The sequence below is a fragment of the Astyanax mexicanus genome, chromosome 10, assembly GCF_023375975.1.
Source record: "Astyanax mexicanus isolate ESR-SI-001 chromosome 10, AstMex3_surface, whole genome shotgun sequence".
In the NCBI taxonomy this organism is placed as follows: Eukaryota; Metazoa; Chordata; class Actinopteri; order Characiformes; family Acestrorhamphidae; genus Astyanax; species Astyanax mexicanus.
The window spans coordinates 17,949,193-17,968,355 of record NC_064417.1 but is presented as its reverse complement, the minus strand read 5'-3'; the positions used below and the strand labels follow the sequence as shown (position 1 = coordinate 17,968,355).

Here is a 19,163-nt window from a genome sequence, read left to right as displayed (position 1 = left end):
TAGTAGTATTGTGCTTACTTACTGTATTTAAAGTGCAGTTGGGTAGCTGCTCATTTTCGTCGTACAGTTTTGTTTAATTTCTTATTTCATTTTAGTATATATTTATGTTGTTGGATATATTGATGGTGAATTGTTAAACATGCTGTTTCTGTTAAACTCTGTTGTACTGTATTAAGTACAAAAACCTATAATAATGAAAAGAAATCATGCGAAAGAGCTAAACAGCTAAAAATGTTTACTTTAAACTAAGTGACTAACTACTTAAATGGCATTCCCTTAATTTTAGATTGCAGAGTAAAGTATTTCACTAACAGCAGAAAAAAAATTGGAGAGAAGTCATCTTTACTGCCGCTGAGTGCTGGCTGTTGGTGAGCTGATGCTGGAGTTACAGCGATAGTTCATTTAAAAGATGTATAACTGTTAAAAAGCTTTAATATATTTCTCTCGTGCTTAATATTTAAGATGTTGTTCTGTGTATTTTAGATATGACATTTATTAAACGTATATAACCTTAATTGCTTCATATGAACTAATTCACTTCACTCTGTAGCTCCCCTAGTGTCTGACAAAAACAGAAAACATTCTCAAGCAGGAATTTCTCTCCTTATTTTCTAACAGAACCTACTTATGCACTTCAAACATTTTACTGATAGAGTATTAATGTCGTACGTAAACCCTTTAAATTCATTAATACCATTATATTCATTATTTTATCTCTTAAAGTAATTTATATTTCTATCTTCTAACATTTACTTAAATCATTTTAAACAAATATTACAATTATTTTAATGTGTGTTACAAATCATGTATCTTTAAGTAAAACAAAACAACCATAAATGATTTTGATCATTTTTTAATTATGACATCTTAATTCTTTTGAAGATGTAAAATACTTTTTGAAAAATTATTGAACAATTCACCCAGAGACAGTACATATGAATTCTCTTTTACAATATAATAGTCTTACAGTCAATTTATTTTTGTATATAACAGGACTCATCTATACAGTCTGTTTTATAACAGTATATTATGTTTAATCTTGTTTACATATTTTTTACATCAACAGTATTAATTCACCTGGTATGATGGCTAAAATAGTTATATTGAGATTTTCTTTTATTGAACTATGTAGCATTTTACCTTAAAATAACAATTAATGTGATGCTCCACTGACCTGTAAAGTTGTTGCTTCTAAACAAGGCTAATGAAAAGTGCAATGCTGGCAAGGACTATGTAACACTTAAATTATATTTGTTTAATCTTCTGTAATATTACTGTACCAGCTTAATACCCATTCTTCATTTTAAGTAAAGGTTCTGTCTCTCTCGTCCTGAACAGTGTGAGCTACAGGGGGTGGCTCAAAGCGCAAAGTACACCTTCAAAAACCCAATACATTTTTAGCCATTCCACATGCCATAACTATTTCATAATTTGTTCATTACAAAAATGTGAGTGTATAAAATCAGTGTAATATCAGTGTGGCTGTCAAGATTTAAATGCTGTTGTAACATTTATTCCTGTATTTGGATTTTTTTTAACCCATTATATTTGTAGGCCTCTAGTTGAGATATTTTTTGAGTTGGCCTGCTGCTTAGCTTGTTTAAGTTGATGTGTTGAATGAGTGGAGATATAGGTTGGAGGTGCATCTCTAGCAGAAAAGGTTCACTGGACTTCATGAAGAAAATCCTAAAATTATACATTTTATGTTTTAAAGCAACACAAACAGGTTATTTCAGAGAATCAAAAAGAAAGACACATATGGTCAAATGTAATGCTTATACAGTATGTTAAACATATATTCTTGTTTTACAGAGTAATTTTGTTTAATTCGTTATGCAAGCCAGGCATCATTAAAAGACATTTTATGCAAGACATTGACGTTGTTAATTAATATAAAAATACACAATTAGTCAAGGCAAGAAAGAAACCCTTGAAATAAATGAATCCCTTTCTGAATCATATAAAGAATTTTCAAGTCATTGATTGATATTTTAAAGTAAAAATTAAAGCAGTTGACCAAACCATTACTTTGGCCTATTTCGAGTTCCCTGAAAACCGTATCACTACACAGACTGGTTAGGACAATCTGTCACATGGATGAAATATCCCTGAGTTACATTCAGCGCTCATCATACTTGAACGAACTCTGTGGAATGCTTAAACTGAATGGTTCCAGAACAATGTAAGTTTTTTTCTTTATGGGGAAACTATTCTTAAAGAGCAGCAAAGCAAAAGATCTGCCATCATAAAGACTCGTCTTAAAAAAACGGGTTTGGTGTTAAACCCTAATGTTAACCAGTGGGCTTTCAGATTACTTAAGCATTGGCATTTTCTGAAATGTTTAAGTTAAAATGTATTATTTGCATACATCAATTAGCTGAGGAGGCACGGATAATGGAAGCGAAGGCAAATGGGTTGAGCTTGTAGCCCGTTCCACTGTAGAATTTGTTCTGAAATTCCACCCTAGGAAAAGAAAAAGAAAAAGAAAGAGATCAATTATGTACATTTTTAATAATAACTTTATTAAGAAGTTAATAACTGGTGTGTAATCATGTTTGTCTCACCAGTGAAGTCGCAGAGCATGAAGAAAAGCTGAAAGCCCTTCCATGACGAGCAGAATAGAAATAGTCAAGACAGCAAAAGCTGCAAATATGACAGCCATGATGACACTTCCCACGTAACTAGTCTGTGAGAAGGAGATGTGCATCACCATCACCCACAGCACTTCAGAAAGCTCTGCAAAACACACATATAAACTGGAATTACAAACTTTCTACTATTGGTTAGAAAACGGTGGGATCAAATATTGCAAACATAGTTAAGACTATTGGTAACAATGTTGTGGGTTTGATGCCCAGGCCCTGCATACTGTTACTTTTGGTTCTTGAGCAAGGACCTTAACTTTCACTGTTCACTGGTGAGTATGCGTTTGTTAACAGCTGTGTTAAAGATGAAGACTAAATTGCATCTTTACCCAGCACAAGATGGTCACTATGCTTGTTTTGTCATAACCTAGGGTGACTAAACGTACGTATTTCCGAGGACATGTCCGCATTTCATGTCCTGTCCCGGGCGTCTCGTTTTTTTTTTTTTTTTTCAGAAAGTGAGGAAATGTTCTGGTTTTTAAATTACCTTCATTGGACCAGAGAGCAGTAGACAGCGTGACTGTCAGCATGGAACCCCCCCTCCCCCCCTTCCGGTGCAGTCTCACAGTAAGAACACACACACAACGCTTCACCCCTCAACCCAAACCCCCAATATATTTTATTATTTTTATTCACAAAATTCATTTTATATCACACAATGGATAACATCAACAGCATATTTTTATTAAAATGTTCTGAATGAAGTTTGTTGCATGTTCATATCCACCTTAAAACTATATAAAATATATAAATACTGTATCAATATTAGCTCACTGAACGCATGTCACATAATCTGATTTACAGCAACTGATATATAGCTCTGAAACAAATAAAAGACCACTTAAAAATGATCTTTAACATATTTATAGGTATACTTAAACATATAAATATAAATAGCAAAATCAGAGAAACTGATTCAGAAACTGAGGTGGCTCTTAATTTTTCCCAGAGCTGTATAAACTTAGTCTACAATATGTATAGTTACGTCACACATACACAGAACATGCACATACAAACACACTCACGTGCATGAGCTAGGCTGAGAGCCCACAGACGCAGATATGAAGCAGTATTGGAGATGCAGCCCAGACAGTACTCTATTGTGTGGATGGCCTGGTGCATGAAGACATTGGCAAAATCAAACTCCTGCTGACCAAAAAGACAAAAAAAAATAGAGAGAGAAATAGAGATGAATAAAAACAACACTGAAGTATCTTGACTGAGATGACTGAAAAGGAGTTTTTTTTACTAATATTTATTAATTATTTAGACAGTTTCTGTATAGTAAACAGGAACGAATTCAATACAGTATTAAATATTTCTGTAAAAAAAAAAACAAATCTGCCAGTCATAAGCACTAAGCATTCCATGAGTGTAAAGTGGTGATTAAAGCTGTTTTTGCCTACAAAGGGTTGTGTTTGTATGGTTTATTTTGTTAAAAGAAAGTCCAGTATAAACCTGTGTAAATCAGTGTATTACACTACTTAGAAATTTGGACAATAAAGACAAACAGTGCTGTGAAATGTTTCTAATACCAGTTTTCTCCATTAATGGATAATAACGGCCTCCACTGTGGTTTGCTGAAGTCTCCTTCAATGACTTAGCAATGACTTTATATGGCCATTCCAAACTGGCAGACATGGATAACACATTGGAAAAGGATCAGTTATGTTCTGTATTGTCTGCTGTCTTTTGTGTACCATCTTATTTTTAAATTAGCTGAAAATACGTATAAATAGAAGACACTGGGAAGAACACTGTGGGTTTACAAGACAGGATATCAGGATTTATATACTTTATATATTATCTTCTATGCTATATTTAACCCATTTATTTATCATTTTTAATTAATTTATTTTTTTTGTTAAAAAGCATTTTAATCCTTTTTTGTCCTGTTCTTTCTTCCACGTACCTCCTCTTCCTCTCCTCTCATCTCCACATCTCCTTGGTGTGCATTTACAGAGCCATTTTCAGACAACAGAGGCCGCCTTTCACCCTGTAACATGGAAGCTAAGTCAGAAAGCAAGCAAAGAGACACGTTCAAACAAACATACAGGTGTCTGCACACAAACTCTTACAGTGGGCTGGTGTCTCTTTCTCATGTGTGTGAGGTATTCATGAATGGGCTTCCCAAGCAACAAAACAGGAACTGAACACACAGCCACAACCACCAGAATTATCTGTACAGTCATCTAAAGAGAGCAAAAGAGACAGAATGGAAAAGTTAATATATAAAAAAATATATAATAATTAATGTAATTATCTAAATAGAGCTAAAGATACCATTTTGGTTTGGTTTTCAGACCAATTTTGTATTTTGTTCAATACTGATTTCTAATTAAAAATTACATAACCAATATTTATTGAGGAAAAGTTACATGTTACAAAGAAAAGTTACAAAGAAACATGTTATATCAAACTAATAAACAAAAAATCTTTTTCCACAGCCTTTTGTTTGCTCCACACCACAGTGTTGTGACAGATATACAACAAACATACTGATGCATAAAAGATACTTTTCTTTTTTTTTTTATTACAAACCTGGCCATGGTACAGATCTGGGTTATCTTTGTTGGCTGCAAACAGGAACATGTCTATGAAGTGGATGAGAATACTGGGTGCGGTGTTTGAGTCCATGGGACCGTAGACCACCCACTTAAAAACAACCATGAAGATGAGGTAACCAAACAAACACAACATGAATAACAACTCTGGAATCAGCACCAGAAACACACTGCTGATCTCCCTGAAGTGTCTACAGAGAGAAAGAAAAACAAATACAGGTTACTTTACCATAGAAAAATACAAACAATAACATATATTTTTAATAAATGCCCAAAATAATAAAAAGCTTCCAAGAATCAACATAATTAACATAGTGACACTTAAAACTAAAAATCCTGGTCTGACTACAAATTGTGACACTAGCATACAGGCTTGTGCTCACACATGACCACACTCACATGTAGTTGAAAAATGACAAGCTGACACCAAACGTCATGTGGATGACTCCAATGATGACAGACATTTTCATCTTATAGGAGTTGAGGAATGTCAGGTGGTTATTTGCCAGTCCCCAGATCTGTGCGGAAGAGAAGTTAGTTAATTTACTTACTCCTTTTAACAACAAACATCATTAAAAATAAAATAAGACTGTCAATGTTAAAGAGTCAACACACGGGATTTACTTGGAATCAGTAACGAAGTTGCACCGGAGCTGGATACTTCAACAAGATAGACACTAAACACTAAACACTGCTCAAAATCAATGTTTTATAAAGAAGAATGATCCAAAATACCTTCAACCAGACCCTCATTGGAAGCTATAGGAAGCGTTTAGAGGCTGATACTTCTGCAAAAGGAGGATCTACTATATATTGATGTAATTTTTCTATTGGGGTGCCCAAATTTATTTAACCACCTAATTCTATATATACAATATTGTTTATATACAATTTCAAAGAGTGCAAGATATTTGTCATATACAAGTAGATATAAAGTTACTGATTGTATCTGGTTTTGCACAATCATTATGTAGCATATACAATATAGAGTAACCTTTACATTATATAAATGTATTTGTTCATCATGTATGACACTCTGTAGCTTTTTCACGCTCATCACCAACAGTTCCATTAGTTACACTGGAGGTCTTAAATGTGTTTTAGGCTTCATAATTTACAGCTGATCATTTTAAATCCAAGATGTTGTATGCATCTTATATAGTCAGTCAGATTATTTAACACAGTTTCTGTAACCAAACTTGCCCAATGTTATTGAAAACAGATAAGTAATCAACTTCCAAATGGCACTATGGTATAAAAATAAAAGCATTTTTTTTGTTTATCATAAGTTACAATATATGATGAAAAAAGGCAAAAATTCTATACACACCTGATATAAAAGATCAATATTACTATCATTTAAAAGTGTCAAATTAAGCATAATTGTAAAACATTAAATAGAAGGTTACCGGATCAATGCCAAAGGGATATGGTCCAGTAAAGACACCAGTCACATTCGGATCCAGCGAGAGATAGGGGTTAACCCTGAAAGTTTCCTCCCTAGTAAAAAAAGAAATAAACAAACAAAGTAAAATAAAATGAAAGTTATATTATGTTACCCATAAAAAAATAATGTAGTAAAAAAAGGTGTAACTGTGTGTGCGCGTGTGTAACATACGTCCAGTTGTAGTGCATTGCATTGGGCCGTACATGCCAGCTGGAGGGGAAGATGCTGAGGCCTCTGCTAAAGCATTCGTTATAAATGGCTCCGGTGTAGACAGAAAAAAGCCCCATCAACAGGATCAGATAACGTCCTCCAAACATCATACGCCAGATCTGATACAAAAAATATATATACACTTTGAAGGAGAGAAAGTTAGGCTACAAAGTAAAAAAAAAACAGGGCAGGTGGTAGAGTGATTGTTTTACACAACTTTTCACACTGACACATTGTTACTTATAAAAATGGGGAAAAGTATTTTGCACTCAATTAAAGGTCAATTAAATGTGTGTGTATATAGATACATTGTGATGCTTTAGTTTTCACACTACATAAACAATGTGGTCATATGCATCCCTGACCACCTCTGAGTGTGGTTTGAGTGATCAGATTTCAATGTGTTTCCTTTCTGACTTCCTGATTTTTTTTTGCATGTTTTTCACACTTAAATGTTTGGGAACATCAAACCAATTTGAATATTAGTCAAAACAACACAGGTAAACACAAAATGCTATTTTTGAAATGAAGGTGTTTATTATTAAGGGAGAAAAAAATCCAAACCTACATGACCCTGTGTGAAAAAGTGAATGCCCCCTAAACCTAATAGCTGGTCGGGTCACCCTTAGCAGCAACAACTGCAACCAAGCTATTGTGATAACTTGAAATGAGTCTTTTACAGCGTTGTGGAGGAATTTTGACTCCACTCATCTTTTCAGAATTGTTGTAATTCAGCCACATTGAGGGGTTTACGATAGAGCTTAGATTCTCTGCCCGAACCCGACCTGACCCGAGGTGGGCCGAGATTTCCCACCACATTCCTCGGGCCGGGCCGGGTCGGGTCGGGTCGGGCTCCAGAAAATAGTCTGAGATGTAGGCGTCTGTTTTTTAATTATATTTTTATTTTTAAATAAAATAACGAAAACTGAAAGTGAAACTAAACTAATTTATTTATATGCGCTGTTTTCACTCCCGCAGTTGTACAGCGGGGGGTGTTGTGCTGATTCTTTCCGGCGAAGCGGAAGTCGGATTCAGCAGGGAGTCGGATTCGGCACAAGCGCGGCGGCACCTCGCGGCCCACGGTGTTAGTTGTAAGCGTCGCGCTTATTCACACAGGGCTGTGTAGGTTTGGATTTTTTTCTCCCTTAATAATAAACACCTTAATTTAAAAATAGCATTTTGTGTTTACCTGTGTTGTCTTTGACTTATATTAAAATTGGTTTGAGGTTCCCAAACATTTAAGTGTGAGAAACATGCAAAAAACTGCACTTTTTCACACCACTGTATGTATGTATGTATATATTACCTCATTGGTGTTGTTCCTTAGTTTAGGGTCCTTCTCTTCCAAAACCATCCAGAGAGCAGCTAATGCCATGATAATCCCATGCCCCACATCCCCAAACATCACAGCGAACAGGAATGGAAAAGTGATGATTGTGTACACAGCTGTAAGGATGTGAAAAGAAAGAAGAGTGTTTGAAAAGAGAGGGAATATGGGAACGGTGCATCTCTATAACTTGCGGTTTCAATTCTTAAAAGTCTTCTTAAAAATAATTTTAAAAATGTGTGCAGCTGTGGTCACCTGGGTTGACCTCTCTATAGCTGGCTACACCATACGCATCCACGATATTCTGAAATCCTGCAGTGAAGGAGTTGGTGGGAAAGAGGGTAGGAGGAGAGGTGTCAGAAGGCAAACGATTATAGAACGATTCAACACTGCTACCGCTCTTCCTCTGAAAATAAAAGAGAAAAAAGAAAGAGAAAGATGAAAGAACTTAGTGCCATGCGACAATTCTCCCTCAAGTTAATAAAAAAACATTAAAAAACAAAAGTAAAACACTAAAAGAAAATGAATCCAATCAACAGGTGATGGCGACGTCAGAAAGCATAAATATTTGTAATTTATTAAAATTAGTGACAGATCCTATTCGAAACACAATAATCTTATTTCATAATTTAAATAATACAACTGTTTGATAAATGGTTCATAGTATGTATAAATACAATAACATATCTTAACATCAATGTTCACTGAAAGTTGATTCCTTTTTTTGTGAAGTTGTAATTTGAGCTTTTAGGGTAAAAGATGATACATACAGTACTGTGCAAAAGTTTTAGAAACCAAAGCAAATTATCATTTATCTCAGCAATACAAGTGTTTTTGCCTGAAAAAGCACCACATATGATTTTAACACATGCAAATAAACATAAATACAGTAACACGTAACAAGGAATTTTCATTTTTAACTACAGTAAGTATGTTATATCAAGTGAGTCAAGCTGAAGAACAAAGTGTAGTTCCAGATTTCTCCTGGATGATTTCCCTCAGCCAGCCTGTGTATATGTTCAGTTCCGTCAGCAGCTCACCTGATTTACCAAAATTTACCAATTTACCAAACTAGGTGTTGATATGATGAGAACTAGAAATAACTCTATTAAACTCGGATGAGGAGAGATTAGGAGATGTTTTAAGGTAAACAGTGATGTTAAAGCTCTGCTTTTTTGTAAAATTGATATTTGTATTTATTGTAATGTTAGTGTTTTAATGAGCTAATAAACACTTACTTCACAAATAAGAAGCTTTTTCTTTATTTAAAATTCCCACAGGTGCATAAAACATTTGCACAATACTGTATATTTGTGCAATCATAATTTATATTTCTTAATGCTGAGGTTGATGAAAACAAGCTGGGCCATGCTTTTGCACACTTGTTACCTTTCTTTCTTTTTGGGTCCAGGGTTAATACTCACCCCTCCCTCTCTCAGGGCACTCTGCAGGGCAGGAAGCTGTCTGACTGGACACCAGGCCTCAGCAATCAGGCACTTCTCTGTGACCGAGGGGCTGCAAAGGTTCAGCACCATTTGAACAGCCTTGCACTTCTGAACGCGCACACGCCACTGGGGCAGCACGGCCACAGCACGCATCAACAGCTGCTGCAGGTACTGCTCAGTCTCACTCATCACCTATGAGAGGGAAAATGGGTGGAACTTTAATAAGCTCTTTATCTGACATGCAGACATGTACAGAGAAGCTGAAACATTAATTTTACAGACGTTATTTCAGCAAAGTAACAACTATACCCCAACTCAAAAAAATGTGAGTTGCTCTGTAAAATGCAGAATATAATAATCTGAAAGTCTCACAGACATGTTATGTACTACTTTTTCTATTTTGTGAACAAACATTTACTACTTCAGAACTTCATGGCAGCAACAAAATTTCTACCAATGTGCAGTATCCCCTCTTTATTTATTAATAGTCTGTTAACGTCTGGAAAATGAGGAGACCAATTGTTGAAGTTTTGGGAGAGGAGGGTTATCCCATACTTGTGTAATAAAGGATTTTTATTGCTCAACATTTTTCATTCAATAATACACCAAATATTCCTATATTCCTATATTGTAAAATGGTGAACATTTCCATCAGTGTTTTCAAGACTCTCTAAAACACTGTTTTTATACCCAGCCATGGGAGTTGTAAAATTCTACTCCAGCTGTTTTTAATACTTACTTTTCCAGCCTTTTGTTAACCCATGCCAACTTTATGACATCATAACTTTTGTTCTAATCAGAATAACTATTCTGTTTTTATTTACATATTATGAAGCATCCCAATTTGTTTTAGAATATGTTGTATAATATGAATTTGAATATTTCTATAAACCATTTTAACCATTACTGCAAAATGTAATTATAGGTCTGATCAGGGTTTTCCAGTTCATCCGTGTCTGCTGCTCCTGTGTCATCTATTTATTAATATCCCTGTGACTCAAAATACACTTATAATAAAAGATAATGTGCAAGTGCTGAAACATTTTCCATAGCAGAATTTGAGTCAACACATCTTCTCTTTTCTAAGCACAGGGAAATTATTATTATTTGGGCTATGTGGTCATAAGCAACAGACAGCAGTATCAAAGTAAATATATTGACTGGAAAAAAAAAGTTTTGGTGCATGAAGTAAAGAAACACTAACAAGAAAAAAAAAGATAGATGTTTAAAAATGAGGAAAGAAGTAATGGTTTCATTTCTCCTTACCAAAAAGCATGTCAGAGTTTCACAGTGAGCAAACCGGTTTGATGAAACCTGGCCTGATGCCTGTTGGAGAAGGTTTCATTTTTTTAACTTACTGATTTAATGTCCTCGATTCTGGTTTTCAGTCCATTCAGAATCTCCTCTCTCTCTGCCTGGCTCTCTGCATACGGGAACATCTGTGTGTGGAAGCTACATGAAGAAAATACATAATTTGAAAAAACTGACTAAATTAAAGCCAACCACACACAAACAGATTCCTTCCAAACCAATTATTTAAATAAAACGGGGGAAAACAACTTTTTTGGTTCACAAATTTGCAGCTGATGTTTGTAACATTGTGTAACAAATTAGTTCAGCAAAGTGCTGTGCTTTTATCAATTTGAACACAATCACACTTAAATAGTATAGTATATATCACTAAAATCACTACCACTAAAATGTCTGTTTTTACATCAAGACTCAATCGAAACTACTACACAGCCTACTCAGTTCTATGTAGGCTACTCTAACTGCTTCTGGGACCTCAAGTAGAGACACTATCAGTTCTTTTGTAGAGATCAAACAGCCCTAAATACTCACCAATCACAGATCTTCTTCACTTTCTGTCCAATTTGATCCCCCCAGTATGAGATGAGGAAGACTGTCCACTGTACCATCTCTCCCTGAGAGATAACAAGAACAGAAAAATTAAGTAATAAAAATACTAAAGTACCAAAACTGCACAAAATATCATTGGCTTCCCTCTGCCTTCTCTGGAAGCATCTGCCTTTATTGATACCTTTGCGGAGGCAGGAAAATAATCAAGGTACAATCCCTCCTGCCCTCAAGCTGGACTAACAGACTCAATAATAGTTTTTTTGTTCCTCTGGGCCATCAAAACTCAAAACTCCACAAATATTTTTATAGTATAAAAGCTATAAAACATACATACAATATTTTGCATTACATAAATCTGATTAGTTGTTAACAAGTACCCTCAATATTTAATTATTAATACATTTTAAGGCAATAATAATATAAGCCAAATATACGTAGTTGCATTTTTTGCTTTGGTTAGCTCATATTTTTCAATACTTTAGATATTAAAGATTTGGGTTTATGAGCTATACGCTTGGTTTTAGTGCTCTGCGTGACTTATTTAGTTATAATAACTATAAAACCACAACTACTTCAAACTGTCATTTATATTATTTTGTAACTGGAATATGACAATTTATAGGCCTGTTTGTGGGGCTAAGAAAGCAGTGGCATTTGCTATTCATGAACCATATTTTCAAACTAATTACAATAACATGTCTGCCTTTATCCACTATTTTTTAATTAATTTATTTTCTCCAGTCATACATTTGATACGCTTCTTACATTATCTGGGTGTTCTAGCTTCTCCTCCATCTCTCGAAAGTCCACAATGATGTAACCTCGGCACGCTCGCCAAAGCAACCTCTCAAATGCTGGCACCTTCCATGGGTGGACCACACCCGCTACAAAACTGAGCCGTACATCCTGCCTGTTGTCCATCATGCCGGTATCAAATGAGGGTGGAGGGGCCTGTAACAGAAACACACGTATAAATATGCTTGTTATACTTAGAAATGAAAAAACATGTAAATGATGTATGGAAACTGAAGGTAATGTAACAGGGCTGGTAGAAGTAGTTCTGACCTGTGAGGCAGTGAGAGAGTGCGTTTGAGTTAGCACTCCTCTGTACTGGCACAGCTGGTTAAGTTGAGCTCGAATACTGTCTCTGTTCCTGGACACCTGTAACAGAAAAGATCTGTTACAAACAAATAAAGCTTAAGAACCTTCTGATATTGCTACTTAACCTCATACTGCACAACAATCAAGCTTAATATCATGATCCCCTCCTAGTTTTTACATCCATTATTCATTTTTTCAGCTGAAACTCATCTATTACTGCATAGTCCTCTAGTCCTTAATCGGTGTTCAGGGGACACTGGCCACAGGACACTGGTGGTGGACAATTTTCAGTTCAGTAGTGACATTGTGTGTTTAAATACTCCAGCAGAACTGCTGTGTCTGAGCCACTCATGCCAGCACAAACACACCACCCGGCCAGTCACTGCAGTGCTAAAATAACCCACTAGTTGAATAATACCTGCTCTATGGTGGTCCTGGCTATTGAAAAACAAGGTGAAAGATGATTATAAAATATGCAGAAAACAGAACAGCATTCTAACTAAATGCTTAGCATATATTTAAAACAAATAATGGGTGTAGAAACAATGAAGCAGTCATAACATCATGGTCAATGCCTTGACTGATGTCATGGTCTCATGCAGTTCTTACACACACACACACACCTCCTTGAGTTCCCGGGCCAGACGTTCACTCTCCTCCTCTATGGTTAGCAGTTCCCGTGGCTGAGGAGCTGGAGGGGTGGGAACTGGCTGCTGCAGGGGTGAGTTGAGAGTTGGAGAAAGAGAGCGCACAATCTCCTGCTGCAAAAATGCTGTAAAGAGGAAAAGGTTGGGTCTGTAACATTTATTGAGGAAATTTGGTTTCAGATTAGGGAGTCCAGAGTCATAAGCACTTACTGAATGTTTTTTCCAGCTCCTCACATCTCCTCACCTCACTGACAAACTTCCTCTGAAACGCGTTTACATTTGGATTCAGCTGAGATCAAAAAAGGAAAGAACAGGTTCCTGTAAATGCATTTACACATTTTACTGTCGGTCTAGAAGTACATTTCATAATGTATAAATTTATACATATTTTACCATATTTTCTTCCATATTGGAAAGGTTATTCAAAACCCATTTACAAAACCCCACCCATCACTATCAATGCCCCATCACTAAGAGTACAGTAGCTGTGCTCTACCGACTCTTCATAGGACAATCCTTCCTACCTCACCTGTAGCCCAGACTTTAGAATGCAGCTATATTAACAGCTATAATATTGGGCTTTTAATGATTTTTCACAATTGTTCTTTTCCTGAAGCAAAATGAGTGAGGACACTCCTACTGACAACAAACAAGATTTAAGTACACAAGTTTAATGTGTAAATTGTTCTTGAGATTGGACACCTCACCTTTACACTTTCATTAAAACATCTTTGCCATAAACATTTCTTCTGAAGCCAGCAAAGGTTTTAGTCTCCTTTTTTGGATAGTTTAACTATAAAAAGTAATGCTAGATGCAAGCAGCATCTTCTTTCAGACCATCTGCAGACTAACTTTGCTATAGTTTCTAATCACTTATATTTACTTTTGCAACACCTTTATTTGAACTTATGACTCTGTAACTATTTGAAAACATCTACAAGAGACATCCCTGACAAATCTACCACCACCCTTCTCAGATTTGCACTAATTCTTTGGACTTACATATATGTGACATAAATAAGCTACAAATGTAGTCCGTCATAATAACAGGAAGTTAAGAGGTTTTGAGAAGTTAAGACATTCAGGAACTTTTACTAAATTAATTATTGTGAAATCACAAAAGTAGGTGCATGTGTATTTTCAACACTGTGTGTATAATAATATTTATTCCTGTACTGATTTCATAAATATGTAAATATGTATTTAACCTATTTAATATTCATACTGTATATTACAAAATAATTAAGTATATATATATTAATACTTATTTTTGTGCAACTATATTTTTGCCCCTACTTTACTCTTTATTTCATAACAATACTTTAGTAAAGCTTAAGACTACTTAAGCGGTTTCTTATTTCATTGCTTATAGTTCTTTAGGTGAACACTAAGACACCACCTAAAAAGTTGGAACCACCTCAAAAAATAGAAACCTCAAAAACTTGATATATACATTGAGTATAAAATGACTGCAGTGGCGAGAATAAGAATTGTGTGTGTATGTGAGTGAGAAACCACACAGAAAGTGGAGAAGTGAATGTAAATGTGTAATGTGCAAATTATCTGGTCACGCACATCTCTAAACTCAACAATGCCCAGCTCTCCCAGCTCACTGACACAGTTGTAGGCTGCACCAGACTGCAGGAACAGCTGCACCAGGCACACCTCCTCACTGCGAAACATGGAGCCCATCACCTGAGAGAGAGAGAGAGAGAGAGAGAGAGAGAGAGAGAATCAGAAACACTCATTCATCACATGTCAGTTTCTCATGTCTGTTACTAAGGGTATGACTACAGAAATCCTTGCAGTAAGCAGACAGGTTCCTTCTTCTCTCTTTATACTTCTGCATAATGACCAGCTGTGTTTTATGTGGAACAGGTTCACAGAGAAACTGTCACATACATAAAGGGATTATTGTAGTTCATATTCAAAATCCACAGAAAGAAAAAGTCTCATATTAATACACAGTGTTCAACATGAAAATTAATTTCCTTTCTGAATACCACTTACAATACTGTGAAAGGATCTCTTTGGTGTCAATTAAAAAAAATGAACACCAATTAGGTTCGGGCGATATAACAATATGGCTAAAAATCTCCTATCGGGCTTCTAGTAAGTCAGTTTTATAAGAGGCTTACTTCTGGGAAGACAGCCTTTACGACAGAGTTAATGCTGGGTGCAGTCTATCACCATCAGGCTGACCTCTAACAGCTCTCTGGATAGACCTCTGGATATTTTATTAAACACGTGGATTCAACCTCTTTGGTTGACCCTCTTAAGTATGCATATCGCTTGAGCTCACATTTCCATTATGTTGTCCCAAGTTTGTGCACGACCGCTCGTGCTATCCTGCTGTTCATCAACTACGATATATGTTGAGTTAGCTCTTTCTCTCTAATGCAGCTACACTTTATTTAACATGTTCCAAATTAAAAATCATTACAGATACTTTACTTTAAAAGTACCAAGCATACCATGAGAAAAAATAAATCCTGTATAGAAAAAAATAATGCCTCAAGATGCATCGATAATGATTTATAATCGCATCACAGACCTCTGAATCGTAATCAAACCTAATTGTAAGGTGCAGAGATTCCCACCCCTATTGTCCACCATGATGCAGCTCAGTTTCAGAGTATTTGCAGAGTTCTTTGCTATGAAGTGCCATGTTAAATATCCAGTGGCCGGTATGAGAGAACTTTACCCAAAACACCACATTTAATACACCTGCATCCTAATTACACCTGGAACCTTAACTGTAGTCAGTGTTCACTTTATATCCAATTTAAATTTCTGTAGTGTTGTCCCATGTATTGTTGACAAAATATTATAAAATATTTCCAGAAATGTGGTGTTCTCACTTTTAGTGACTGTATTTTTTCTTGACCCTGCACGATCGTAACATGACAGTGTGTCACATGTGTCACATGAGCTTGGACAGCAGTCGCTCCACAGTGTCTGAACAAACTTTAACTCTCTTTTATTGAGCAAAAACTGTTCATAGATTGTTGGGAAACTTCCTACACTCCTACAGAGGTTCTTTGTTAAAAAGAATAATGCACCTCAAGTATTGTGGATAGGTACTTTTAGACAGTGTAAATTTAGCTTTGAGTAGTACCTGTGAAAGATCTCACAGATTATTTCCTCTTTCTCACAGAGAACAAGGCAACTCTTTATTTGCATTCTGCACCACCTAGCAAGTTAGGTTAGATGCTGAGACAAAGACATGGGCACCTTCCTTTAATCTGATATAGTTTAGATAGTTAAACCCTCTGTCCCCTTAAACAAACTAGTTAACTAGCTAGTTAAGTAACATTAGTTAGTTAACCTAGGTTACATGTCTTTCAGACAGTCTCGTGTTCTGGAAAACCCTTAAAATGACAGTTTAATAAATCAGGGCTTTCCAGCTTCCACTTTGTGGTTTCGTTTTCTCAAAGGCGACAGTCAGGCCTCGCCGTGCAAGACTGCGGTGAGCCAGGTTTTAACTTCACACTAATGTTTCACACTCCAGCTTTTTAGGTTAGCTAACCTAGGCTAGATAACTAGCTTGACAGGTTACCTAGAATAGGTAACGTTAACTTTAGCTAGATAACTAACATTCTTGCAGCCTTTCAGCCAGCAAAATTTTGTCATTTAAGTTAATAAACTGGAGCTAAACGTATAACTTACCTGAGCGAACCACAGCTAAACCTGGCTGAAAATTAAAAGTTTAAAAACGTTTAACGTTTAAAGTTAAGCCTCTGTTTACTTCTCTGAAAGCAACTGTTAACAATCCAGGTCCGAGCAGTAATAATCCGCCCCGGGATTTTGTTCCATCTGCCTAAGGAAGTTATGAAGGCAGTTGCAGCTGAAGTGACAATGCAGGTGAAACACAATCCCGGGGCGGATTCGTCCTGTCTGGACCTGGATTGGGAACCACAGCTTTAAAGACTTAAAACACAGAGAGCAGCTATGTTGTGATTTAGGACCGCTGCAGTAACACTCACCCACCGATAGTGAACCAAACACCGGTGACAAACTTCTTACACACGCTCCTCGGTCCCGCACCGCTCTGCTCCGGGTACAGTGGTCTCCGTGTTGGTGAACCGGGTGTGAGTGAAGTCTTTCCCGGGCTGCGTCTCACCGGCTGCCCGCTGCTCTGCTCCGCTCCGCTACCCGGTGACTTCCCGTTTCCAGCCGCTCACATTTAGAACTCACTCATTGGTCACATTCCACGAGTCTCTCACGTGACCGAGCCATTCTTTTATTTATTTCCCCCTTTTTTAAACGTGTTTATCTATTTAAGCAAATATGTTTGTGGAGACCAGTGCCTATTTCCAGAGGGGTAAAAAACATGCAATATTAAAAAAAGTATAATTTGTTTTTAGACTGGTTATTAGGGGTGGGACAAATGATCGATATACCGAAATATCGTATCGATTTCATGGCGTCAAATATCGATATTCCAAAATATTTTTATTGACACTCTAAATCCCCCAATACTTGCCCCCAAGATTGACTTATGTAAAGTTACTGCTTCATTACTTAAGGTGCAATGTTAATCAGAATTAATAGGGAAAACTGACATTAATAAATAGCTAATTCTTGGTATTTGCTTATTGAAAGATATTTTTTTTGGAATATCATAATAACATCATACGTGCAATGCCCTGCGATTCCCTACCCCTATTCGATATCCCTAGTTTGGCACTTCACTAACAGTCATTTTGACTGTTTATTCCATCAAAGGTTTTTTTTTTCTTCCCTGATTGCACGGGCATATTCCAAGATAACAATGGCAGGATTCATCAGGCTCAGATCGTGAGCGGTTCTGGGAGTATGAGATATTATGCACATGTTTTGTTCACCACAGAGTCCAGCCCTTAACCCTATCGAGATTTTGTTTGGGATATGCTGGAGAAGGCTTTGAACTACACAGCCTGGCCAAAAAAAAAAATCACACACATTTTATTGGACCGTCTTTAGCTTTGATTGCAGCACACATTCACTGTGGCATTGTTTTAATAAGTTTCTGCAATATCACAAAATTTATTTCAATCCAGTGCAATCCAGTGCATTCATTTTTCACCAATATCTTGCATTGATTGCCGTAGAGCAGGCATGTCAAACTCAGTTTGGCTCTGGGGCCGGATCCAGACTTTCTGTTCTCAGGTGGGCCGGATCAGTAAAAGAATGTCAACTCCAAATATTTAGCTTTGTTTTTCAGTACTATGCTTTATTATTCAGCCTACATTTTTAGCCTACCCTACATATTATAATCATGGATGAAAAGGGATCTTTTCTAAGCACAACACATTTATTCATAAAACAATGGGAAAAAATGATTTTCATGTTTGTGTTTGTGAATGTGTTAACAACTGGTTTATTTTAACAGTTGAGTGAATGCAGTTTTACACCTGAACCAACACACCACATCAACAAACTCAAGTGGGAGCTATGAAAAAAATATTTTCACCTTAATTGTCATACTGCTTTGAAATAAATAAAAAAAAGAAATACAAAATAAAAGTTATAGCAGTGCATGGGCAATAAGATTAGACTACATCAGATCAAACTACTAGGCTGGGCCTACTGAAGCTGAGAACATACTGCACAATATTAACTGTCTTTAATATGAAACCAGATGAATCTTATTTTTAATGATCTGTATTCATGAGTGCAAACAAATTTCGTGTCATCACACTTTCTCTCTCTCTCTCTCACTGCATTCCTGCAGTCTACTTGCTGCTGTGGTGAAGCAAGATTGCCGTGTCTGTGCTGCATGCGGGACATTTACTGCCCTCTAGCGACCGGAGAGAGCATTTAATTTGTATTCATTTAAAAAAAATCACAACTTTTGATAGAAATGAGCTAGAAACTCGCTTCTTTTTTTGACATACTCAGAAATTTATGCCGGGCCGGATTAAATCATCCAACG

At 36.2% G+C, this 19,163-nt stretch overlaps 1 protein-coding gene across 2 annotated transcripts; it reads right to left on the bottom strand.

Annotated features, from left to right (window-relative positions):
• Positions 1-1,769: 1,769 nt before the first annotated feature.
• Positions 1,770-17,426, bottom strand: tcirg1b (T cell immune regulator 1, ATPase H+ transporting V0 subunit a3b). 2 transcript variants are annotated; one of them, XM_022683593.2, is made up of 20 exons: positions 17,233-17,426; positions 14,822-14,941; positions 13,457-13,535; positions 13,223-13,371; positions 12,564-12,659; positions 12,264-12,449; positions 11,481-11,563; positions 10,997-11,090; positions 9,618-9,830; positions 8,449-8,599; positions 8,173-8,312; positions 6,828-6,985; positions 6,619-6,709; positions 5,609-5,727; positions 5,187-5,400; positions 4,724-4,837; positions 4,558-4,641; positions 3,671-3,791; positions 2,565-2,736; positions 1,770-2,463 (listed from the first exon to the last, which is right to left on the bottom strand). In XM_022683593.2, exons 2-20 carry the CDS (start codon positions 14,936-14,938, stop codon positions 2,370-2,372), a joined length of 2,475 nt encoding a protein of 824 aa, XP_022539314.2. In that variant the 5' UTR covers positions 14,939-14,941; positions 17,233-17,426; the 3' UTR covers positions 1,770-2,369. The 2 variants fall into 2 exon arrangements, with proteins under 2 accessions (XP_022539314.2, XP_022539315.2); XM_022683594.2 differs by having other exon boundaries at positions 17,237-17,426.
• Positions 17,427-19,163: the final 1,737 nt, after the last annotated feature.

Bases quoted from the DNA above. Each gene is read 5' to 3' on its own strand.
- tcirg1b (XM_022683593.2), bottom strand. From the start codon at position 14,938: ATGGGCTCCATGTTTCGCAGTGAGGAGGTGTGCCTGGTGCAGCTGTTC. The intron at 9,831-10,996 runs GTAAGTTAAAAA...TCCCTCTCATAG, and splicing joins GAATCGAGGACATTAAATCA to GTGATGAGTGAGACTGAGCA. The intron at 4,838-5,186 runs GTTTGTAATAAA...TGCTCTCTTTAG, and splicing joins CAGATCTGTACCATGGCCAG to ATGACTGTACAGATAATTCT.